Source organism: Oncorhynchus kisutch, linkage group LG15 (assembly GCF_002021735.2).
Source record: "Oncorhynchus kisutch isolate 150728-3 linkage group LG15, Okis_V2, whole genome shotgun sequence".
Classification (NCBI taxonomy): domain Eukaryota; kingdom Metazoa; phylum Chordata; class Actinopteri; order Salmoniformes; family Salmonidae; genus Oncorhynchus; species Oncorhynchus kisutch.
Genome location: NC_034188.2, coordinates 27,812,360 through 27,837,955, shown reverse-complemented (window position 1 = coordinate 27,837,955; position 25,596 = coordinate 27,812,360). Strand labels below are relative to the sequence as shown.

At 42.0% G+C, this 25,596-nt stretch overlaps 4 protein-coding genes across 4 annotated transcripts; all 4 read left to right on the top strand.

Moving 5' to 3' along the window:
• Positions 1 to 9,895: 9,895 nt before the first annotated feature.
• LOC109878389 (protocadherin beta-16-like) lies at positions 9,896 to 13,399 on the top strand. Its single transcript, XM_031791389.1, has 2 exons — positions 9,896 to 12,614; positions 13,355 to 13,399. Exons 1-2 carry the CDS (start codon positions 10,170 to 10,172, stop codon positions 13,397 to 13,399), a joined length of 2,490 nt encoding a protein of 829 aa, XP_031647249.1. The 5' UTR covers positions 9,896 to 10,169.
• Position 13,400: 1 nt separating this feature from the next.
• On the top strand, positions 13,401 to 16,833 carry LOC109878390 (protocadherin beta-16-like). The gene is made up of 2 exons (XM_031791388.1): positions 13,401 to 16,048; positions 16,789 to 16,833. The coding sequence occupies exons 1-2, from the start codon at positions 13,631 to 13,633 to the stop codon at positions 16,831 to 16,833; spliced, it is 2,463 nt and encodes an 820-aa protein (XP_031647248.1). The 5' UTR covers positions 13,401 to 13,630.
• Positions 16,829 to 19,556, top strand: LOC116353590 (protocadherin beta-16-like). Its single transcript, XM_031789987.1, has one exon. The coding sequence runs from the start codon at positions 17,065 to 17,067 to the stop codon at positions 19,495 to 19,497; it is 2,433 nt and encodes an 810-aa protein (XP_031645847.1). The 5' UTR covers positions 16,829 to 17,064; the 3' UTR covers positions 19,498 to 19,556.
• An 895-nt stretch (positions 19,557 to 20,451) lies between these two features.
• Positions 20,452 to 23,164, top strand: LOC116353694 (protocadherin beta-16-like). Its single transcript, XM_031791387.1, has one exon. It carries the CDS (start codon positions 20,624 to 20,626, stop codon positions 23,162 to 23,164), a length of 2,541 nt encoding a protein of 846 aa, XP_031647247.1. The 5' UTR covers positions 20,452 to 20,623.
• The last annotated feature ends 2,432 nt before the right edge of the window (positions 23,165 to 25,596 follow it).

Sequence of the window (25,596 nt, the reverse complement as noted above, 5' to 3'; positions counted from 1 at the left end):
ACCTACAGTGGTTATGTCGCACATACGGTGGTTATGTCACACCTACAACCTATAATGGTTATGTCGCACCTACAGTGGTTATGTCGCGCCTACAGTGCTTAGGAAGCGCCTACAGTGATTATGTCGCACCTACAGTGGTTAGGTCATGCCTACAGTGGTTAGGTCGCGCCTACAGTAGGTTAGGTCGCGCCTACAGTGGTTAGGTCGCGCCTACAGTGGTTATGTCGCGCCTACAGTGGTTAGGTCGCGCCTACAGTGGTTATTTCGCGCCTACAGTGGTTATGTCGCGCCTACAGTGGTTATGTCGCGCCTACAGTGGTTATGTCGAACATACCGTGGTTATGTCGCGCCTACAGTGGTTATGTTACAACTCATTACCTATCATATTACCTTTCATTGAAAAGGTAAGATCAGGGAAAATGTTGTTACAGGAAAAGGTCAGAGGTTCAGTGTTGCTGTGTTGCTGCGTTGCTGCATCCTCGTCAGTGCTTGGACTATGTGTTCACATGAAGGCCTTGGATAGAGCCAGTGATCTGGCTATTCTCAGTACAGCGGTTAAACTGTTATGCAGTGGTTAGTGTGTGTGTGCGTGCGAGTCCTCAGCACAGAGAGGAGTGGAGAGCTTGTCTTATTGGTTAGATTTCCATGTGAACCCATGTGTGCTCATGTTATGGCTGCAGGCTCAGTAATATTCCACATTTCAGACATAGGAGGAAGGAGGAAGCAACATAGGAATCATCAACAGCATTATGTCTGCTCTGCTGTCCTGTAGCCATTGCCCAGCCTATGTGATACACATTGTGTTACGTGGATTTAACTAGTGCCCAATCTTTTCCTGTTCAGGTCATGTGATCAGGAAACACTCCTGGGCCTAAGTGTTTGCATTGTGTTGAGTTGTGTGGTACATTTCAAATGTCTTCTGTTTACTTACTTTTGATTTCCTGCATGCTCTGGTTTAGTCTGAATAGTCCTGATATTTGGCATTGATCAGGGGTAGACGAATGTGCTCACACTGTACTGACAAATTGTACTTGTGAAAAAAAGCCTCCACTGCATTGTTGGAATGCTCAGTACTTATCAGTACTCTGTTGTTGCCTCCTCACTAATCCACCACTACAGATGCTCTGTTATGGAGACAGAATTTACCAGAATTATTCCACATGAAACTGCTGTGCAATTCATCTGGTCCAACTTTTGTGTACCATATCAAACAAGCATTGAAATGTCTTCCTAACAATCTGTTTTTTCCCTCTCTTTTTTTTGTCTTTCTCTCCGCCACCCCTCTCCCTCTGAATGGACCTCCTCTACATGGATAACAGGTAAGAAACGTTTACTTTTCTAAATGTTGTTTGCAAAGCACACACACAATGATCTTCACTGGATCAGGAACAACAACAGTAACTAAGGCAGTAGGTGTCAGTTACTGTGTCTCATAAACTCACAAGTAGACAATACTCTATCGACAGAGTCACTGGGACAATTTAAGGCCATCTATCTCTCTGTCTCTGTCTCACTCTCGCTTCCTCTGTCTCTCTGTCTCTCTCTCTCTCTTTCTTACCCACTCCCTCTTTCCTTCTCTCTCTCTTTCTCTCTTTCCCAATGCATTTTCTCTCTCCATTGTTCCCCCTTCCAGACAGCAACTATTTTGTATCTTGCTTTGTAAATCTCCAAAGAAAGTATGCATCAATGCAAACTCTATATTTTGAAAGTAGCTTTGTATTACAAAACAAAGAAAGTAGAGATCCAATTAACAGCCCCTGTGGTGGTCTTAAAACAGTGTTATAATTTCAGTGTGTGCAATGCACTTCTAGACCTACTTTCATCTGGCATTAATATTTATACCACTGCTTCCTGATCTGGGGGCACCAACCGAAACATGTGGTTTGTGCCTACGTAACATGTGGTTTGTGCCTACGTAACATGTGGTTTGTGCCTACGTAACACGTGGTTTTTGCCTACGTAACACGTGGTTTGTGCCTACGTAACACGTGGTTTGTGCCTACGTAACACGTGGTTTGTGCCTACGGAACACGTGGTTTGTGCCTACGTAACACGTGGTTTGTGCCTACGTAACATGTGGTTTGTGCCTACGTAACACGTGGTTTGTGCCTACGTAACACGTGGTTTGTGCCTACGTAACACGTGGTTTGTGCCTACGTAACATGTGGTTTGTGCCTACGTAACACGTGGTTTGTGCCTACGTAACACGTGGTTTGTGCCTACGTAACATGTGGTTTGTGCCTACGTAACACGTGGTTTGTGCCTACGTAACACGTGGTTTGTGCCTACGTAACACGTGGTTTGTGCCTACGTAACACGTGGTTTGTGCCTACGTAACACGTGGTTTGTGCCTACGTAACATGTGAATGCCTTGCTCTGTGCCAGCCAGATGGCCTACCTGTGTAGGAATGGTTTCTGGATCACACATATCAGTCTCTGTGACTGTGTGTGTGTGTGTGTGTGTGTGTGTGTGTGTGTGTGTGTGTGTGTGTGATGTGTACACTACATTGGCACATTTTTGTGTGTTATGGATTTCAATGTGGCAATATTTTGTTATACACTGTAGTTGTACATGTGCATCATTAGCTTGGGTGCTTGACTGCAGTTGTAAGGTCAGAATGCTCAAATCAACCCTGCTCCTGAGTACACCCAAACCAAGCTCTCCTGTCTGTCTGCAGTCATCTGGCGTGTGAGCAGCACAAACAACTCCTGCCTACAACTCAACCAAACAACTGTTTATCTTATTGTCTTTAACACTAGCACTTCCTCCAACCGCGAGTGAGTACATCATCATTTTTTTATTGCGTGTATCTACCGACGGCCTGTACAGGTCCGGAAATAGACATCTGTTGTTTTGTTATTTTTGTTTTACTCTGTCTGTAAACACACTGGATGATTCAGAATCCATTGAAGAACTTGATCGATTCATTGACGAGAGATACTTACAAACTCAAAGAAACATGTCGCTGGTTTCAGAGGATTCAAGCATTGTTAAGGACAACCAACCAAATCAACAAAACAAACCAAAACCAGGTTGGCCAACAGGTATCAACGATGGAACCAAACCATCCCCAAGCAAGAGGGCGGCGATGGGGAGAGGTTTACTGATATGGATGTTGACTTGTTAAAATCCATCAATGAAAGGCTTGCCAAACTTGATGTATTGGATATATTACGAGAGGACGTCAATGCATTATGTGCCCGTCTAGAATTCAGCCAACGTCAGATTGATGATCTAAGGAAAGAGAACACGGAGCTGAAAGGCACTGTAGACTCTATTCATAGCAAGGTGGAGGTGGTGCAAAGGGAGAACAAACCATTAAAGAAACCTTGCTTGATGTACAGTGTCCATCAATGCGGGACAATCTAATATGTTCAGGGATCCCGGAGAATGACAACAGCAGAGGCTGTGAGGACACAGTCCGAGACTTTATGTCAACTCAACTGAAACTGCCCACTGATGTTGTGCGTAATGCCACTTTCTCCAGAGTCCATAGAATAGGTAAGGCCTCTGGAAATATGCCACAGGATATTATTGCATGTTTTGATAAATTTAAGCAAAAGGAAATGACGAAGAGCAGGGACAGAGAACTCAGAAACACTGATTTTGGAATGAATGATCACTTCCCCACCGAGATCAATGACAGGAGAAAAACACTGTATCCCATCATTAAGGAAAAGCGTTGCCTGAATCAACGAGTCTCCATGGTTTTGGATAAACTTTATATCGACGGGCAACTGTATCAGGACGCTAGAGTAACTCTGGCAATTTTAATCCAACTGTATCAGGACGCTAGAGTAACTCTGGCAATTTTAATCCAACTGTATCAGGACGCTAGAGTAACTTTGGCAATTTTAATCCAACTGTATCAGGACTCTAAAGTAACTCTGGCTATTTTAATCCAACTGTATCAGGACTCTAGAGTAACTCTGGCAATTTTAATCCAACTGTATCAGGACTCTAAAGTAACTCTGGCTATTTTAATCCAACTGTATCAGGACTCTAAAGTAACTCTGGCTATTTTAATCCAACTGTATCAGGACTCTAGAGTAACTCTGGCAATTTTAATCCAACTGTATCAGGACTCTAAAGTAACTCTGGCTATTTTAATCCAACTGTATCAGGACTCTAGAGTAACTCTGGCAATTTTAATCCAACTGTATCAGGACTCTAAAGTAACTCTGGCTATTTTAATCCAACTGTATCAGGACTCTAGAGTAACTCTGGCAATTTTAATCCAACTGTATCAGGACTCTAAAGTAACTCTGGCTATTTTAATCCAACTGTATCAGGACTCTAGAGTAACTCTGGCAATTTTAATCCAACTGTATCAGGACTCTAAAGTAACTCTGGCTATTTTAATCCAACTGTATCAGGACTCTAGAGTAACTCTGGCAATTTTAATCCAACTGTATCAGGACTCTAGAGTAACTCTGGCTATTTTAATCCAACAGTATCAGGACTCTAGAGTAACTCTCTGGCTATTTTAATCCAACTGTATCAGGACTCTAGAGTAACTCCCTGGCTATTTTAATCTAACCGTATCAGGACTCTAGAGTAACTCTGGCTATTTTAATCCAACTGTAGCAGGACTCTAGAGTAACTCTCTGGCTATTTTAATCCAACTGTATCAGGACTCTAGAGTAACTCTCTGGCTATTTTAATCCAACTGTATCAGGACTCTAGAGTAACTCCCTGGCTATTTTAATCTAACTGTATCAGGACTCTAGAGTAACTCCCTGGCTATTTTAATTTAATGTTCAAATTTGAGTTTGTGTTGTAGTGTATCATGACAACTTCACCTATAATGAATACATGCTCTATTGATCTCCACTATAATGAATACATGCTCTATGGATCTCCACTATAATGAATACATGCTCTATGGATCTCCACTATAATGAATACATGCTCTATTGATCTCCACTATAATGAATACATGCTCTATTGATCTCCACTATAATGAATACATGCTCTATGGATCTCCACTATAATGAATACATGCTCTATGGATCTCCACTATAATGAATACATGCTCTATGGATCTCCACTATAATGAATACATGCTCTATTGATCTCCACTATAATGAATACATGCTCTATGGATCTCCACTATAATGAATACATGCTCTATGGATCTCCACTATAATGAATACATGCTCTATGGATCTCCACTATAATGAATACATGCTCTATGGATCTCCACTATAATGAATACATGCTCTATGGATCTCCACTATGATGAATACATGCTCTATTGATCTCCACTATAATGAATACATGCTCTATGGATCTCCACTATAATGAATACATGCTCCATTGATCTCCACTATAATGAATACATGCTCTATGGATCTCCACTATAATGAATACATGCTCTATGGATCTCCACTATAATGAATACATGCTCTATGGATCTCCACTATAATGAATACATGCTCTATGGATCTCCACTATAATGAATACATGCTCTATGGATCTCCACTATAATGAATACATGCTCTATGGATCTCCACTATAATGAATACATGCTCTATGGATCTCCACTATAATGAATACATGCTCTATGGATCTCCACTATAATGAATGCATGCTCTATGGATCTCCACTATAATGAATAGATGCTCTATGGATCTCCACTATAATGAATACATGCTCCATGGATCTCCACTATAATGAATACATGCTCCATTGATCTCCACTATAATGAATACATGCTCTATGGATCTCCACTATAATGAATACATGCTCTATTGATCTCCACTATAATGAATACATGCTCTATTGATCTCCACTATAATGAATACATGCTCTATGGATCTCCACTATAATGAATACATGCTCTATGGATCTTCACTTGACAAGGAAAGGGTTGCATATAGCTCAGGTTAATGTATGTAGCCTTCCTAACAAAATACATGAGGTTTTTAACTTGGTCAACATAAATAATATTCATATTTTAGCTTTGACTGAAACGCATTTAGATGCATCTGTAAATGATGGGCAAATGAACATTCATGGATATAATGCACTTAGAAGGGACAGGATTAGGAATGCTGGGGGTGTAGCACTGTACATTCAGAATCATATACCTTTTAAGAGGAGGGATGACCTTAATGTAGGTCAAATAGAGGCACTATGGGCTCAAGTACATCTGCTTCACCAGGCATCCATATTGGTAGGATGTGTGTATAGACCTCCTAGCTCTAAGGTGTCCTATCTGGATGACATATGTATTGGGTTTGACTAGGCCACAGATAGCAACAGAGATGTATTTATCTTGGGTGACTTTAATATAAATTGGAAGAATCATAATAATTCAAATATCTCTAAATTGAGAAGATATGTGGAGAACTGTGGATTGAAAAAAATGGTTAATGATACTACTAGATCATCAATTAAGTTGGGTCATCTTTCAGACACGTGAATTGATCTGATTTTCTGTAATATACCATTGCAATGCTTAAAAGCCAGATCAATGCCAGTGGGCTGGACAGACCATAATATTGTCGCCATTACCATGAACACCAAGTTTCCAAAGAAACAGCCAAGGATTGTGGTCAAGAGAAATTTCAAAACATTTAATCATAAGCTATTTCAAAATGATTTGGCTGCTTTACCCTGGGAGCTAATTTATCTAGAGGATGATTTAAATCACGCTACAGAATGTTTCATTTATTTGCTCACTGAGGTAATACACCATCATGCCCCAGTAAGAAAGGGTACAGTTGGGGCTCGTCCATCTCCATGGATTGATGATGAACTGGATGAGGCTTTTTCTCAAAGAAATATGGCAAAGTCTTAGCAGCCAAATCTAAACTAGAAATTGATGAACAGAATTATAGAACACTACATCATTAAATTAAATCATAAGAAAAAAAAACGTATTTTACAAAAATGATTTTATTGATTGTAAAAATGATTGTAAAAAGGTATGGAACACAGTTAAGGGCTTACTTGGTACATCTATCTCATCATGCCCATCTAGTGTGGAGGTTGACGGGGGAATAATAACAAAACCAGCTGATATTGCCTATCATTTTGCTGAAAGAAAATTAATTTACTGAGCGATAATGAAAACACTCATTCTTCCGAACAAGCTATGGATTGATGATCATATCATGAGCAAAAAAAACTGTTCTTTTAGTCTACAAATGCTGTCAGTGGAGGAGGTGTTAAACCTATTGAAGTCATTACCCGATGGTAATTCTACAGGTTATGATCTTATGGACAATGTTTTACTTCGCTATGCTGCTCCCCAGATTGTAGCTCCACTGAGATACATATTTAATTAGTCACAAGAAAAGGGGACATTTGCAAATGTATGGAAGCATGCTAAACTGTGTCCTATCCCGAAAGACAGCAAAAAAAACATTACTCCTGCCAATAGTCAACCAATCAGTCTACTCCCTTCACTCAGTAAAATATTGGAGGGTATTGTGAGTAGACAAATATGGGAGTACATGGAAAAGAATGATCCGATTACAACCAATCAGCAAGCTTATTGCAAAAACCATTCCACTACCACTGCATTGGTTGACGTGACTGACCAGTGGCTCAATGCTATGGATAATGGCAGGTTTGTGGGTGGACTATTTTTTAGATTGTAGTGCCTTATTTGATTCGGTGGATCATAAAATAATTTTGACAAAATGAACGCATTATGGTTCCAAGGAGGTAGCATTGAATTGGGTACAGTCATATCTAACTGTCAGGAAACAGTCCACCTATATCAATGGTTCATTTTCTTCCCCTTATGCTTTAAACTGTGGAATACCACAGGGCAGCTGCCTTGGGCCACTTCTTTACTTAATATATACCAATGACCTTCCTTATGCCTCATCTGAAACTCAAGCTACTATATTTGCAGATGATACTACAATTTATACAGCAAGACAATCAGTTCAACAGGTACAGCAAGCTCAACAAGTAGATTTGGAAAATATCAGGGAGTGGATTTGCGGGAACAAACTTGTTTTAAACACCAAGAAAATCTAAGTTTTGTTGGTCTGTTCGACCAGGAAAAGGCCAACACAGCATGGGATACAATTAAATATGGGGGGAGTACAAATTGAGGAAGTGTCAGAAAGCAAACTACTAGGAGTGCAGCTAGACAACTACTTATCATGGTCATCTCAAATAACTAATCTATGTAAAAAATATATATATATATACAACTGCATGCATGATCAGAAGGATAGCTAAATATTTACCAGGAAATATTCTTAAGCAATTAACCTAAGCATTAATTGGGAGTCAGGTGATCTACTGTTCTGTGGTCTGGGAAAATGCATCAGCAAGTGAAATTAGGAGGCTGCAGATTTCACAGAACAAAGCAGCAAGGATTGTTTTAAGGTGGAGATATGGTTCTTCTGTTGTAGTCATGCTCAATGCTCTTGGTTGGTCATCAATCAACAAGGTAATTGAAAAAAAACATGCTTATTTCATAATATACACCATTTTAATCGGCCAAACTTTATTCACAACAGTATTCAGTTGGTAAGAGACAGACATTCAGTAAATACTAGGAATAGATTGTCCACCATCAGTGTGTTATCGGGACAGAAAAGAGAAATAGGCAAAATCATATTTAGATTTAAGGCAATAAAGAAATGTAATCATTTATCTGAGCAAACCAGAAACCTTTCAATATATAAATTCAAACAATACTTTAAAACCATTTAAATATAATAGATAGGAATGTTGTGCTGGACTATGGTAGATGAAGAATCCATATATATTTTTAGACTGTTATTTATCTGGTCAATATTTTAGTATATTATGTCTGTTTGTAATAGTGTGTCATATGTGAAATTGTGCTCGTATTATAAATTGTATTTTAATGTTTAAGGACTCTTGGAAGTCCAAATGAGGACTTAAAGAGATCCTAATAAAATTCAATAAAATTATATAACAGATTTGTGTTGAGGGAGGGAGGTGGATAGAGTGGGTTGTGTGTGCTCACTGTAATTTTGTAATGCAGTGTTCAGAAACTGTCTGCACAATGACTTTACTATGTTAGAAGGGAACCTGTGTTTTGCTGGGTTTTCTCTGTTCATAAATACACTGTGAGTGTAATTGACATCAGTATTCTATACTATGGTTGCTTATTGCCCTCCAGTGGTGGTTGTTTAGTATCAAGCCAGCATTTACCATGTCATGGGCACACTCACATGGAATCTCTGACCCACTTGACAACACATTTCATAAGCATGCTGTTTTACTAACAAGTCCATGTTATTAAGTAAAACAGGAAACAGAAAATGATCTGACAGCTCCCGTTAGAGTCCAATTAGACAGTGCTGTGTGCACCTTTCTATCCCTTCACACAACCCTGATGTTTTAAACCCTAAAATGTGGCTGCCTACACCAGACACTTCTGTTTCATGATGTATGAAACAGCATTGGCCAAAGATTTAAATAGAGGGTTCATAGGCCTGTGACGTTTAAAAAATATTAATCATTTTGCCTTTAATTTATTAACAGGGAGTCAAACTGAGACCATGGTCTCTTTCACAGATGAGCCCTGAATTGACATCAATACACTTCCAATTTTGTCAGAGTTAATAGTCGGGTTCCGGAATATAATAATTTGTATACTTCAAATTGACCAGAACTAAGCCCAAAAAGAGATTGTGTTTGAAAATAACAATAATTTCATACCTTGATTACATTGAGACACGACCACATAGCTTGTGTCTATTTGTTGAATTCATGGGTTTACTTGGGAACAGATTTCCTAAGTTAAACTTTTTTTTCGTTGTGATTTTACAGTCTTCTTTGACCCCAAAATAAAATCATTAAACTACTTTAACATTACAAAAAACTTCGGGTGGCCAAAACGGTCACTCACTGAATCTCTGGAGTTAGCCATCCCTGAGACCGAGTCTGGTATCTCGTACGTCTCGTCTGTCGTTTTGCACACTCACTCTGAGTGGTGCTGTTGTCCAAGAGACCTATCTCAGCTCAGACGCATATAACTGCTGTTACAAAGTAACATACGTCAGTGACAAGACCAAGCGAGGATCATTGCGCACAACGCCATCGAAGGCATTTTAACGGAGTAAAAGCAACAATATCTTAGTGAGACAAATATATCTCAAACGTTGGCATTTTTGTTGCATAGGACTTTTGGATTGCATCATATTTGCCAGTTTTGGGTAACGTTATGGATATTTTTGGGAGAACGGGCGCAGGAGAGGCTTTGAAGAGCACAGGCTGGGGTTTGAGATGGCAAGTGCGAGTCTCCATTTTGCTTGTCTGCGTACTGAGTGCGGTGAATGGACAGATTCGATATTCTATACCAGAGGAGATGAGAAAGGGCTTGTTTGTAGGAGATGTGGCGAAAGACCTTGGTTTGGACATAAAGAGACTTATTTCAGGTCGGGCGCAGTTAGTTATAGACGGTAATAACCAATATGTAGAGCTGAATCCGAACAAAGGACATTTGGTTGTGAAAGAAAGGATTGACAGGGAGAAACTGTGCGGTCAGAAATCTCCGTGTAGTTTCAGTCTAGAGATTGTCTTAGAAAATCCGCTTGAATTATTTTCGATTACTATCGAAATTCAAGACATAAACGACCATGCCCCAGCGTTTTCGAAGAAAGAACTTAATTTAGAAATCAGTGAATCTGCACCTATAGGGACCGTGTTCTTGCTAGACAGTGCCGCGGACCCTGACGTAGGTATCAACTCCCTTCACAGCTATTCTCTAAAACCAACTGATAATTTTGTTATCAAACAGCATAGTCGAGCCGACGGCAGTAAATACGCAGAGATGGTGTTGCAGTCAGGACTTGACCGTGAAAAACAGAGCGAACACTCCCTGATACTAACTGCAGTCGATGGTGGGGACCCACAGAGAACTGGAACCGTTAAGATACATATTACTGTTCTAGACGCAAACGACAATGCACCTATATTTACTGAGTCTTTGTACAAAGCCACTGTTATAGAACACTCGCTGGGAGGCACAGCTGTAGCAAAAGTAAGTGCCATCGATGCAGATCAAGGGTATAACGGAAATGTGACGTATTCCTTCACACATATGGATGAGGGTACCCCGCCCTTGTTCAATATAGATCCCTATAGCGGGGAGATTAAAGTAACTGGTGCCATAGATTACGAAACTGTTCAGAATTACGAGATACACATTCAAGCTAAAGACCCATGGGGTCTGACAAGTGTGAGTAAATTAATTATTGATATCCTAGACGTGAATGATAACACTCCGATCATAACCATGACATCGTTTTCGGGTAAAATCGCAGAAGATGCTATCCCTGGTACAGTTGTGGCATTGATAAGTGTCCAGGATGTAGACTCTGGTAAAAACGGACAGGTGCGTTTAAACATCAACGAAAATCTCCCTTTTAAGATAAAGACGTCTCTTAGAAACTACTACACATTGGTAACTGAGAAGGGCTTAGACCGGGAGAAAGTTTCTAGCTACAACATTACCCTCATTGCCACCGATGAAGGTTTACCTCCGTTATCAAGCATGAACACTGTCGTTTTAGACATCACTGATGTTAATGACAACGCACCAGCTTTTAGTAAAAATGTGTATAGCACGTACATTATGGAAAACAATTCTCCCCGCGTTTCAGTGGTTGCTATTCAAGCGACGGATCCAGATAGGGGTCAAAACGCACTTATATCTTACTACCTAATTGACAGTGAGCTAAACGGAAACCCAATCTCCACCTATTTCTCAATTAACTCTGAGAACGGTGTAATTCATTCAGTGCGCTCACTGGATTATGAACAGGTTAAGGAGTTCAAAATACACGTCAAAGCTCAAGACGGAGGCTCGCCACCGCTTAGCAGTAATACAACTGTTCTGATATATGTTAAAGATCAGAACGACAACGCGCCTCAGGTTCTGTACCCAGTCCAGACTAGCAGCTCTCTGGTGGCTGAAATGGTGCCCCGTTCAGCAGATGTGGGATATCTTGTCACTAAAGTGGTGGCTGTTGATGTGGACTCTGGACAGAATGCCTGGCTCTCGTATAAACTGCAGAAAGCGACAGACAGGGCGCTGTTTGAAGTGGGCTTACAGAATGGAGAAATAAGAACTATACGTCAAGTCAATGATAAAGATGCTGTGAAACAAAGGCTCACTGTTGTAGTGGAGGACAACGGGCAGCCCTCTCGTTCAGCTACAGTCAATGTTAACGTGGCGGTGGCGGACAGCTTCCCTGAAGTGCTCTCGGAGTTCACTGACTTTACGCACGACAAGGAGTACAATGACAACCTGACTTTTTACTTAGTCTTGGCTTTAGCTGTAGTTTCATTTCTGTTCATCACTTGTTTATTGATTATTATATCAGTGAAAATATACAGATGGAGACAGTCTCGCGTTCTCTATCATTCAAGTCTCCCGGTTATTCCGTATTATCCACCGCGTTACGCAGACACTTTGGGGACAGGAACTCTACAGCACGTGTACAATTACGAGGTGTGCAGGACGACTGACTCCAGAAAGAGTGACTGTAAGTTCGTCAGACCCTGTAGTCAGAACGTACTGATAATGGACCCCAGTTCTACAGGGACGATGCAGCGGATGCAGAGTGAACAGAACATCCTGGATGAACCAGACTCTCCACTAGAGGTGAGTTTATTGACGCAAATTAATTGTTGCCATTTTTATTTTTATTTTTTACTAATTGACAACAAAAAAATTCCGGAGCTTCGGTGCTCGTTTTTCTCAGCATCTCTCTCTCTTCTTTTTTTTGGGTGTATGAAATATTGTACATTTAGCAACAAAAACAATAGTTGTAGGTCAGCTAATTGATACAACGTGACGTTGTCAGACTATTTCAGAAATACAAAATGTGTGGACAGCACATATTTCGTCTTTATAGCGAGCATAGGAGCTCCGCTCACTCATACCTTGCATGCATTTCCTATTTTCAATCACTGGCTGCTGAACAAGTGTTATTTTTCTGTGAAGTAAGACCTGTGAAAAAATCCTTAGGCAGAACAGCATACAGCTTTTTCAAGCTTTTAGGTAGTTGGTAAAACACAATGACCAGACAGAGAATGGAAAGAGCACAAATGTATGTGGGAAATGGCATGTGGAAATATACGCACTGTATTTCCATAACACTCAAGCGATCTGTCTCTGTCCACGGTCCTGGTGCTGAACCCTCAGACGTTGCTCTTCGGTGTTAGTTATAGTTATACATTTCCTTATTTCGGTCTTCCTGTGTAGTTGTCTATAGACATTTTTTTTCTTCCCGAAGCACAATAAATACTTAAGTTTTCAATGCTTGTTTTCAATGCTGCGTTATTGAATGCAGGTTGACGTTTTGGTGCATGTGAAACATGTGGATTGTGTTGTTTCTGCAGAGCGTTTGCGGTGTTTGGACTCTGAGTGCCGCTGTTGATCGGTGACGGCCTCTACACGTCAATTATGTCTCTGGGTGGCGCAGTAGCCCATCCTATATTCGCTCTTACTGATCGACGCACACAGAGCTCTTCGTATAAACGTCCTCACGGATTATTTTCATTTATTTCTCTGGGAAATACTGTTGCGTTTTTCTATTTTTGCGTGGATGTACTGATGATCGATATTATATAATCAAAATAAGGAAATATTGGGGTGATCTGATTTTATTCAGTGGAATGGGTAACTGGAGGTCGACTGACCGCAGAGGCCGGTGGCAAGTACTGTTTTTATTTCTTTGTCTGAGCGCCCTAGATTCTGTAACTGGGCAGGCACGATATTCCATACCAGAGGAGCAGTCAGAGGGGTCGATCGTTGGAAACATTGGTAGAGATTTGGGTTTGGAGGTGAAGAGACTAGTGTCCGGTAAAGCTCGCATTATAACAAAAGGAGCACGACAGTATGTAGATCTGAACCGAGACAAAGGGCTCCTCGTTGTGAAAGAGAGAATCGACCGAGAGGAGCTCTGCGGACAGACTACGCCTTGTAGCTTCAGCTTTGAGCTTATCATAGAAACCCCCATTCAGTTATATCGAGTTACAGTAGAGGTTCGTGACATTAACGATAACACACCATCCTTTCCCAAGGATGAAATACATTTCAAAATCAGTGAATCTGCCGTGTCCGGGGCGCGCTTTTCTCTGGAGAGCGCCGTTGACCCTGACGTTGGTGTTAACAGTATACAGAATTATTCTCTAAGACCACCAGATAATTTCAAATTAGAGGTACACAGCCAAGCCGATGGTGGTAAATACATTGAGATGGTTTTGCAAACCCCCCTAGACAGAGAGGAACAGGAGACTCTGTCTCTGATGCTTATTGCTACTGACGGAGGCGAGCCTCAGAGGACTGGAACTGTCCGCATCCATATTACCGTGCTGGATGCCAATGATAATGCGCCAGTATGTGGTCAACCCGTTTATAAAACAGACGTTAAGGAGAGCTCCCCAAAAGGGACTTTGATAACCACCGTTAGCGCAGACGATGCAGACCAAGGGGTGAATGGAGAGGTCACTTTCTCCATCGCTCATGTTGCTAAAGAGGCGAAGGAGCTGTTTGAGCTCGACGTGGATACTGGAGAGATTAAGGTGGTAGGAAACCTGGATTTTGAAAAATCAAGAAATTATCAGTTAAATGTTCAGGCGAGCGACCACGGAGGGTTTACGGATACGTGTAAAGTTGTCATTCAAATTATTGATGAGAACGATAATGTCCCCACAATACAACTCATGTCACATTCTAACTCGATTCCCGAGGACTCTCCCCCTGGTACCACTGTAGCTGTTATTAATGTTGAGGACGCAGACTCAGACGGCAACGGTGTCGTTCTTTGCTATATTAACGCAGATATTCCGTTCAAAATAGAGTCATCGTTAACCGATTATTATACAATAGTCACTGATAGCACATTGGATAGAGAAACCGTGTCTGAGTATAACGTCACCATTACAGTTTCAGATGAAGGGACTCCGCCTCTCTCCAGCAATATGAACATAACTGTTAAAGTATCAGATGTGAATGATAACGCCCCCAAGTTTGATCAACCTGTATATAGTAAGTCTATTCAGGAAAACAATTCGCCAGGGTTTTCTATATTCTCAGTGAGAGCAAGTGATGCTGACTGGGGTCAAAATGCCCGCGTCTCCTACTTTCTCGATGATAAACAAGTTAACGGGGTGACTGCTTCCTCTGTTGTCTCAGTAAATTCAGAAAATGGCGCCATCCATGCTGTTAGGTCATTCGATTATGAACAAATCAAGTCGTTTCAATTCAACGTCACTGCCCGTGATGGAGGGTCTCCACCTCTCAGTTCAGTGGTCGCTGTTAGAATATTAGTCCAGGACCAGAATGACAACGCGCCTCAGGTTCTGTATCCAGTCCAGACTAGCAGCTCTCTGGTGGCTGAAATGGTGCCTCGTTCAGCAGATGTGGGCTATCTTGTCACTAAAGTGGTGGCTGTTGATGTGGACTCTGGACAGAATGCCTGGCTCTCGTATAAACTGCAGAAAGCGACAGACAGGGCGCTGTTTGAAGTGGGTTTACAGAATGGAGAAATAAGAACTGTACGTCAAGTCAATGATAAAGATGCTGTGAAACAAAGGCTCACTGTTGTAGTGGAGGACAACGGGCAGCCCTCTCGTTCAGCTACAGTCAATGTTAACGTGGCGGTGGCGGACAGCTTCCCTGAAGTGCTCTCGGAGTTCACTGACTTTACGCACGACAAGGAGTACAATGACAACCTGACTTTTTACTTAGTCTTGGCTTTAGCTGTAGTTTCATTTCTGTTCATCACTTGTTTATTGATTATTATATCAGTGAAAATATACAGATGGAGACAGTCTCGCGTTCTCTATCATTCAAGTCTCCCGGTTATTCCGTATTATCCACCGCGTTACGCAGACACTTTGGGGACAGGAACTCTACAGCACGTGTACAATTACGAGGTGTGCAGGACGACTGACTCCAGAAAGAGTGACTGTAAGTTCGTCAGACCCTGTAGTCAGAACGTACTGATAATGGACCCCAGTTCTACAGGGACGATGCAGCGGATGCAGAGTGAACAGAACATCCTGGATGAACCAGACTCTCCACTAGAGGTGAGTTTATTGACGCAAATTAATTGTTGCCATTTTTATTTTTATTTTTTACTAATTGACAACAAAAAAATTCCGGAGCTTCGGTGCTCGTTTTTCTCAGCATCTCTCTCTCTTCTTTTTTTTGGGTGTATGAAATATTGTACATTTAGCAACAAAAACAATAGTTGTAGGTCAGCTAATTGATACAACGTGACGTTGTCAGACTATTTCAGAAATACAAAATGTGTGGACAGCACATATTTCGTCTTTATAGCGAGCATAGGAGCTCCGCTCACTCATACCTTGCATGCATTTCCTATTTTCAATCACTGGCTGCTGAACAAGTGTTATTTTTCTGTGAAGTAAGACCTGTGAAAAAATCCTTAGGCAGAACAGCATACAGCTTTTTCAAGCTTTTAGGTAGTTGGTAAAACACAATGACCAGACAGAGAATGGAAAGAGCACAAATGTATGTGGGAAATGGCATGTGGAAATATACGCACTGTATTTCCATAACACTCAAGCGATCTGTCTCTGTCCACGGTCCTGGTGCTGAACCCTCAGACGTTGCTCTTCGGTGTTAGTTATAGTTATACATTTCCTTATTTCGGTCTTCCTGTGTAGTTGTCTATAGACATTTTTTTTCTTCCCGAAGCACAATAAATACTTAAGTTTTCAATGCTTGTTTTCAATGCTGCGTTATTGAATGCAGGTTGACGTTTTGGTGCATGTGAAACATGTGGATTGTGTTGTTTCTGCAGAGCGTTTGCGGTGTTTGGACTCTGAGTGCCGCTGTTGATCGGTGACGGCCTCTACACGTCAATTATGTCTCTGGGTGGCGCAGTAGCCCATCCTATATTCGCTCTTACTGATCGACGCACACAGAGCTCTTCGTATAAACGTCCTCACGGATTATTTTCATTTATTTCTCTGGGAAATACTGTTGCGTTTTTCTATTTTTGCGTGGATGTACTGATGATCGATATTATATAATCAAAATAAGGAAATATTGGGGTGATCTGATTTTATTCAGTGGAATGGGTAACTGGAGGTCGACTGACCGCAGAGGCCGGTGGCAAGTACTGTTTTTATTTCTTTGTCTGAGCGCCCTAGATTCTGTAACTGGGCAGGCACGATATTCCATACCAGAGGAGCAGTCAGAGGGGTCGATCGTTGGAAACATTGGTAGAGATTTGGGTTTGGAGGTGAAGAGACTAGTGTCCGGTAAAGCTCGCATTATAACAAAAGGAGCACGACAGTATGTAGATCTGAACCGAGACAAAGGGCTCCTCGTTGTGAAAGAGAGAATCGACCGAGAGGAGCTCTGCGGACAGACTACGCCTTGTAGCTTCAGCTTTGAGCTTATCATAGAAACCCCCATTCAGTTATATCGAGTTACAGTAGAGGTTCGTGACATTAACGATAACACACCATCCTTTCCCAAGGATGAAATACATTTCAAAATCAGTGAATCTGCCGTGTCCGGGGCGCGCTTTTCTCTGGAGAGCGCCGTTGACCCTGACGTTGGTGTTAACAGTATACAGAATTATTCTCTAAGACCACCAGATAATTTCAAATTAGAGGTACACAGCCAAGCCGATGGTGGTAAATACATTGAGATGGTTTTGCAAACCCCCCTAGACAGAGAGGAACAGGAGACTCTGTCTCTGATGCTTATTGCTACTGACGGAGGCGAGCCTCAGAGGACTGGAACTGTCCGCATCCATATTACCGTGCTGGATGCCAATGATAATGCGCCAGTATGTGGTCAACCCGTTTATAAAACAGACGTTAAGGAGAGCTCCCCAAAAGGGACTTTGATAACCACCGTTAGCGCAGACGATGCAGACCAAGGGGTGAATGGAGAGGTCACTTTCTCCATCGCTCATGTTGCTAAAGAGGCGAAGGAGCTGTTTGAGCTCGACGTGGATACTGGAGAGATTAAGGTGGTAGGAAACCTGGATTTTGAAAAATCAAGAAATTATCAGTTAAATGTTCAGGCGAGCGACCACGGAGGGTTTACGGATACGTGTAAAGTTGTCATTCAAATTATTGATGAGAACGATAATGTCCCCACAATACAACTCATGTCACATTCTAACTCGATTCCCGAGGACTCTCCCCCTGGTACCACTGTAGCTGTTATTAATGTTGAGGACGCAGACTCAGACGGCAACGGTGTCGTTCTTTGCTATATTAACGCAGATATTCCGTTCAAAATAGAGTCATCGTTAACCGATTATTATACAATAGTCACTGATAGCACATTGGATAGAGAAACCGTGTCTGAGTATAACGTCACCATTACAGTTTCAGATGAAGGGACTCCGCCTCTCTCCAGCAATATGAACATAACTGTTAAAGTATCAGATGTGAATGATAACGCCCCCAAGTTTGATCAACCTGTATATAGTAAGTCTATTCAGGAAAACAATTCGCCAGGGTTTTCTATATTCTCAGTGAGAGCAAGTGATGCTGACTGGGGTCAAAATGCCCGCGTCTCCTACTTTCTCGATGATAAACAAGTTAACGGGGTGACTGCTTCCTCTGTTGTCTCAGTAAATTCAGAAAATGGCGCCATCCATGCTGTTAGGTCATTCGATTATGAACAAATCAAGTCGTTTCAATTCAACGTCACTGCCCGTGATGGAGGGTCTCCACCTCTCAGTTCAGTGGTCGCTGTTAGAATATTAGTCCAGGACCAGAATGACAACGCGCCTCAGGTTCTGTATCCAGTCCAGACTAGCAGCTCTCTGGTGGCTGAAATGGTGCCTCGTTCAGCAGATGTGGGCTATCTTGTCACTAAAGTGGTGGCTGTTGATGTGGACTCTGGACAGAATGCCTGGCTCTCGTATAAACTGCAGAAAGCGACAGACAGGGCGCTGTTTGAAGTGGGTTTACAGAATGGAGAAATAAGAACTGTACGTCAAGTCAATGATAAAGATGCTGTGAAACAAAGGCTCACTGTTGTAGTGGAGGACAACGGGCAGCCCTCTCGTTCAGCTACAGTCAATGTTAACGTGGCGGTGGCGGACAGCTTCCCTGAAGTGTTCTCGGAGTTCACTGACTTTACGCACGACAAGGACTACAATGACAACCTGACTTTTTACTTAGTCTTGGCTTTGGCTGTAGTCTCATTTCTGTTCATCACATGTTTAGTGGTTATTATATCAGTGAAAATATACAGATGGAGACAGTCTCGCGTCCTCTATCATTCCAATCTCCCGGTTATTCCGTATTATCCACCGCGTTACGCAGACACTTTGGGGACAGGAACTCTACAGCACGTGTACAATTACGAGGTGTGCAGGACGACTGACTCCAGAAAGAGTGACTGTAAGTTCGTCAGACCCTGTAGTCAGAACGTACTGATAATGGACCCCAGTTGTACAGGGACGATGCAGCGGATGCAGAGTGAACAGAACATCCTGGATGAACCAGACTCTCCACTAGAGGTGAGTTTGTTGTAGCAAAGCCATTGTCTTGCAGGTTTTAAAAAAACGTTCTATTTTCAGCTGTTTTATTCTGGAGAATCAAGGCTCCTTTTCTCATCATCTCTCTTCTTTTTGGTAAATCAAAGGTTTTGTATATATATTTTTGTAAGGAAGTCAAACATGGGTTTTGGTCAGCTCTGATTTGTGTAGTATGCCTGTTGAATTTCCAGCAAAATAATTTCAAACAGAATATAAAAGCTAAGTGATAGAACGGTTGTAGCTTTGTCCGGCTTTTTTAGCACAACCTCAATGTGGACAGCGTCTGTTTTGTCTTGATAGGGAGCATAGGACTGTTCCGCTCACTACAGTGTGCCTCCTTTTAACTGTTGACTTCTGAACGAGTGTAATTGTATGTGATTTAAGCCTACTTCATGCGTTAAAATGATTAGGCTAAACAGTATACAGTTCTCAAACTTTTAGGTTGTAGGTAAAAACACTATTGCATTGATGATTAGTTCCTGAGAGGAAAGATCACATATTAATTGGGAAGATTACATGTGCAACATACGCACTGTCGCTGTCCAGTTCCCTGGTGTTGAAGCCTTAGACCGTTGTTGTTAGGTGGTGCTTATGTTTATAGTAGGCTGACACATTCTAAAATATATTCGATTAGTTTATACAAATTTTAAAATTCTATTTTGTAGCTATTGTGAATTCTATTTTTCCTAAACCACATTGTAAATGCTGTAGTTGTCAATGCTCGGTTTTGCATTAACATCTTAGCTGTCTTGCGCTGTGCGTCAGTGATTATTGGTTGACGTTTTGTGTAATACATTTGGATACTGTAGCATCGTTTCTATAGTGCGTTTGCCGTGTTCGGACTCTGAGTGCCGCTGTTGATCAATGATAGTCTCTACAGGTTATTTATCTCTCTGGGTGGCGCAGTGGCCCATCCTATATTCTCTGTTACTGATCGACGCACACAGAGACCTTCTCAAACGGACGGAGAGCTCTTGGTATTAACGTCCTCGCGGATTATTTCATTTCGTTTCACTGGGAAATACAGTCGATTATTTTTTTAATCATTTCTGGATGTACTGATGATCGATATTATACAACCAAAAACAGTAAATATACGGGTAATCTGTTTTGATTCGGTGGAATGGGTGATTGGTGTACGGGCGCAGGGCGCAGAGCCGGGTGGCAAGTACTGTTTTACATTCTTTGTCTGAGCGCCCTAGATTCTGTAACTGGGCAGGCACGATATTCCATACCAGAGGAGCAGTCAGAGGGGTCGATCGTTGGAAACATTGGTAGAGATTTGGGTTTGGAGGTGAAGAGACTAGTGTCCGGTAAAGCTCGCATTATAACAAAAGGAGGACGACAGTATGTAGATCTGAACCGAGACAAAGGGCTCCTCGTTGTTAAAGAGAGAATCGACCGAGAGGAGCTCTGCGGACAGGCTACGCCTTGTAGCTTCAGCTTTGAGCTTATCATAGAAAACCCCATTCAGTTATATCGAGTTACAGTAGAGGTTCGTGACATTAACGATAACACCCCGTCCTTTCCAAAGGATGAAATCAATTTGGAAATCAGCGAAAATGCCGTCTCCGGGGCGCGCTTTTCTCTGGAGAGCGCCGTTGACCCTGACGTTGGTGTTAACAGTATACAGAATTATTCTCTAAGACCGAAAGATAATTTCAAATTAGAGGTACACAGCCAAGCCGATGGTGGTAAATACATTGAGATGGTTTTGCAAACCCCCCTAGACAGAGAAGAACATGAGACTCTGTCTCTGATGCTTATTGCTACTGACGGAGGCGAGCCTCAGAGGACTGGAACTGTCCGCATCCATATTACCGTGCTGGATGCCAATGATAATGCGCCAGTATGTGGTCAACCCGTTTATAAAACAGACGTTAAGGAGAGCTCCCCAAAAGGGACTTTGATAACCACCGTTAGCGCAGACGATGCAGACCAAGGGGTGAATGGAGAGGTCACTTTCTCCATCGCTCATGTTGCTAAAGAGGCGAAGGAGCTGTTTGAGCTTAATGTGGATACAGGGGAAATCAAATTGGTAGGAAACCTGGATTTTGAAAAGACAAAAAACTATCAATTAAACGTGAAAGCGAGGGACCAAGGAGGGTTTACGGATACTTGTAAGGTTGCCATTCAAATTATTGATGAGAACGATAATGTCCCCACAATACAACTCATGTCACATTCTAACTCGATTCCCGAGGACTCTCCCCCTGGTACCACTGTAGCTGTTATTAATGTTGAGGACGCAGACTCAGACGGCAACGGTGTCGTTCTTTGCTATATTAACGCAGATATTCCGTTCAAAATAGAGTCATCGTTAACGGATTATTATACAATAGTCACTGATAACACATTGGATAGAGAAACCGTGTCTGAGTATAACGTCACCATTACAGTTTCAGATGAAGGGACTCCGCCTCTCTCCAGCAATATGAACATAACTGTTAAAGTATCAGATGTGAATGATAACGCCCCCAAGTTTGATCGACCTGTATATAGTAAGTCTATTCAGGAAAACAATTCGCCAGGGTTTTCTATATTCTCAGTGAGAGCAAGTGATGCTGACTGGGGTCAAAATGCCCGCGTCTCCTACTTTCTCGATGATAAACAAGTTAACGGGGTGACTGCTTCCTCTGTTGTCTCAGTAAATTCAGAAAATGGCGCCATCCATGCTGTTAGGTCATTCGATTATGAACAAATCAAGTCGTTTCAATTCAACGTCACTGCCCGTGATGGAGGGTCTCCAACTCTCAGTTCAGTGGTCGCTGTTAGAATATTAGTCCAGGACCAGAATGACAACGCGCCTCAGGTTCTGTATCCAGTCCAGACTAGCAGCTCTCTGGTGGCTGAAATGGTGCCTCGTTCAGCAGATGTGGGCTATCTTGTCACTAAAGTGGTGGCCGTTGATGTGGACTCTGGACAGAATGCCTGGCTCTCGTATAAACTGCAGAAAGCGACAGACAGGGCGCTGTTTGAAGTGGGCTTACAGAATGGAGAAATAAGAACTGTACGCCAAGTCACTGATAAAGATGCTGTGAAACAAAGGCTCACTGTTGTAGTGGAGGACAACGGGCAGCCCTCTCGTTCAGCTACAGTCAATGTTAACGTGGCGGTGGCGGACAGCTTCCCTGAAGTGCTCTCGGAGTTCACTGACTTTACGCACGACAAGGAGTACAATGACAACCTGACTTTTTACTTAGTCTTGGCTTTGGCTGTAGTCTCATTTCTGTTCATCACATGTTTAGTGGTTATTATATCAGTGAAAATATACAGATGGAGACAGTCTCGCGTTCTCTATCATTCCAATCTCCCGGTTATTCCGTATTATCCACCGCGTTACGCAGACACTTTGGGGACAGGAACTCTACAGCACGTGTACAATTACGAGGTGTGCAGGACGACTGACTCCAGAAAGAGTGACTGTAAGTTCGTCAGACCCTGTAGTCAGAACGTACTGATAATGGACCCCAGTTCTACAGGGACGATGCAGCGGATGCAGAGTGAACAGAACATCCTGGATGAACCAGACTCTCCACTAGAGGTGAGTTTGTTGGGGCAAAGCCAATGTCTTGCAGTAAATTTGAAAAAAATCGTTATTACAGCTGTTTTGTTCTGGAGACTCGAGGCTCATTTTTCTCACCATCTCTCTTCTTTTTGCTAAATCAAAGGTTTTGTATATTTTTTTTTTGTAACGGGGTCAGAAATGTTTTTTTGGACTGCTTTGCTTTTGTGTAGTATGCCTGCTAATTTTCCATCAAATAATTTCAGTGTCTTGATAGGGAGCATAGGACTGTTCCGCTCACTACAGTGTGTCTCCTTTTAACTGTTGACTTCTGAACGAGTGTAATTGTATGTGATTTAGGCCTACTTCATGCGTTAAAATGATTAGGCTAAACAGTATACAGTTCTCAAACTTTTAGGTTGTAGGTAAAACACTATTGCATTGATGATTAGTTCCTGAGAGGAAAGATCACATATTAATTGGGAAGATTACATGTGCAACATACGCACTGTCGCTGTCCAGTTCCCTGGTGTTGAAGCCTTAGACCGTTGTTGTTAGGTGGTGCTTATGTTTATAGTAGCCTGACACATTCTAAAATATATTCGATTAGTTTATACAAATTTTAAAATTCTATTTTGTAGCTATTGTGAATTATATTTTTCCTAAAGCACATTGTAAATGCTGTAGTTGTCAATGCTCGGTTTTGCATTAACATCTTAGCTGTCTTGCGCTGTGCGTCAGTGATTATTGGTTGACGTTTTGTGTAATACATTTGGATACTGTAGCATCGTTTCTATAGTGCGTTTGCCGTGTTCGGACTCTGAGTGCCGCTGTTGATCAATGATAGTCTCTACAGCTTATTTATCTCTCTGGGTGGCGCAGTGGCCCATCCTATATTCTCTGTTACTGATCGACGCACACAGAGACCTTCTCAAACGGACGGAGAGCTCTTGGTATTAAACGTCCTCGCGGATTATTTCATTTCGTTTCACTGGGAAATACAGTCGATTATTTTTTTAATCATTTCTGGATGTACTGATGATCGATATTATACAACCAAAAACAGTAAATATACGGGTAATCTGTTTTGATTCGGTGGAATGGGTGATTGGTGTACGACAGGGCGCAGAGCCGGGTGGCAAGTACTGTTTTACATTCTTTGTCTGAGCGCCCTAGATTCTGTAACTGGGCAGGCACGATATTCCATACCAGAGGAGCAGTCAGAGGGGTCGATCGTTGGAAACATTGGTAGAGATTTGGGTTTGGAGGTGAAGAGACTAGTGTCCGGTAAAGCTCGCATTATAACAAAAGGAGCGCGACAGTATGTAGATCTGAACCGAGACAAAGGGCTTCTCGTTGTGAAAGAGAGAATCGACCGAGAGGAGCTCTGCGGACAGACTACGCCTTGTAGCTTCAGCTTTGAGCTTATCATAGAAAACCCCATTCAGTTATATCGAGTTACAGTAGAGGTTCGTGACATTAACGATAACACACCATCCTTTCCCAAGGATGAAATCAAATTGGAAATCAGTGAATCTGCTGTGTCTGGGGCAAGATTTTCTATTGAGAGCGCCGTCGACCCTGACGTTGGGGTCAACGGTATACAGAATTATTCACTAAAACCGACAGATCATTTTAAATTAGAGGTACACAGCCAACCAGATGGAGTTAAATACGTCGAGATGATCCTGAAAAACCCGTTAGATAGGGAGAAACAGGAGACGCTTTCGCTGGTGCTGACTGCGACTGATGGCGGGGAGCCTCAGAGATCTGGCACTGTCCGCATCGATATTACTGTCATGGATGTGAATGACAACGCACCAGTTTGTGGCCTGCCCGTTTACAAAGCTAATGTGAATGAGAATTCCCCTGTTGGTACGTTTGTAACTACCGTTAGCGCAGAAGATGCAGACCAAGGGGTGAATGGAGAGGTCACTTTCTCCATCGCTCATGTTGCTAAAGAGGCGAAGGAGCTGTTCGAGCTCAACGTGGAAACTGGAGAGATTAAAGTGGTTGGAAAACTGGATTTTGAAAAGACAAAATATTATCAATTAAATGTTTTGGCAAAAGATAGTGGCAGCCTCTCTGATACGTGCAAGGTTGTTATTCAAATTACTGATGAAAATGACAACGTTCCAACAATACAGCTTATGTCATTTTCAAACTCGATTCCCGAGGACTCTCCCCCTGGAACCACTGTAGCTGTAATTAATGTCGAAGATGCAGACTCTGAAATTAACGGTGTTGTCCAGTGCTATATTAACGCAGATATTCCGTTCAAAATAGAGTCATCGTTAACGGATTATTATACAATAGTCACTGATAGCACATTGGATAGAGAAACCGTGTCTGAGTATAACGTCACCATTACAGTTTCAGATGAAGGGACTCCGCCTCTCTCCAGCAATATGAACATAACTGTTAAAGTATCAGATGTGAATGATAACGCCCCCAAGTTTGATCAACCTGTATATAGTAAGTCTATTCAGGAAAACAATTCGCCAGGGTTTTCTATATTCTCAGTGAGAGCAAGTGATGCTGACTGGGGTCAAAATGCCCGCGTCTCCTACTTTCTCGATGATAAACAAGTT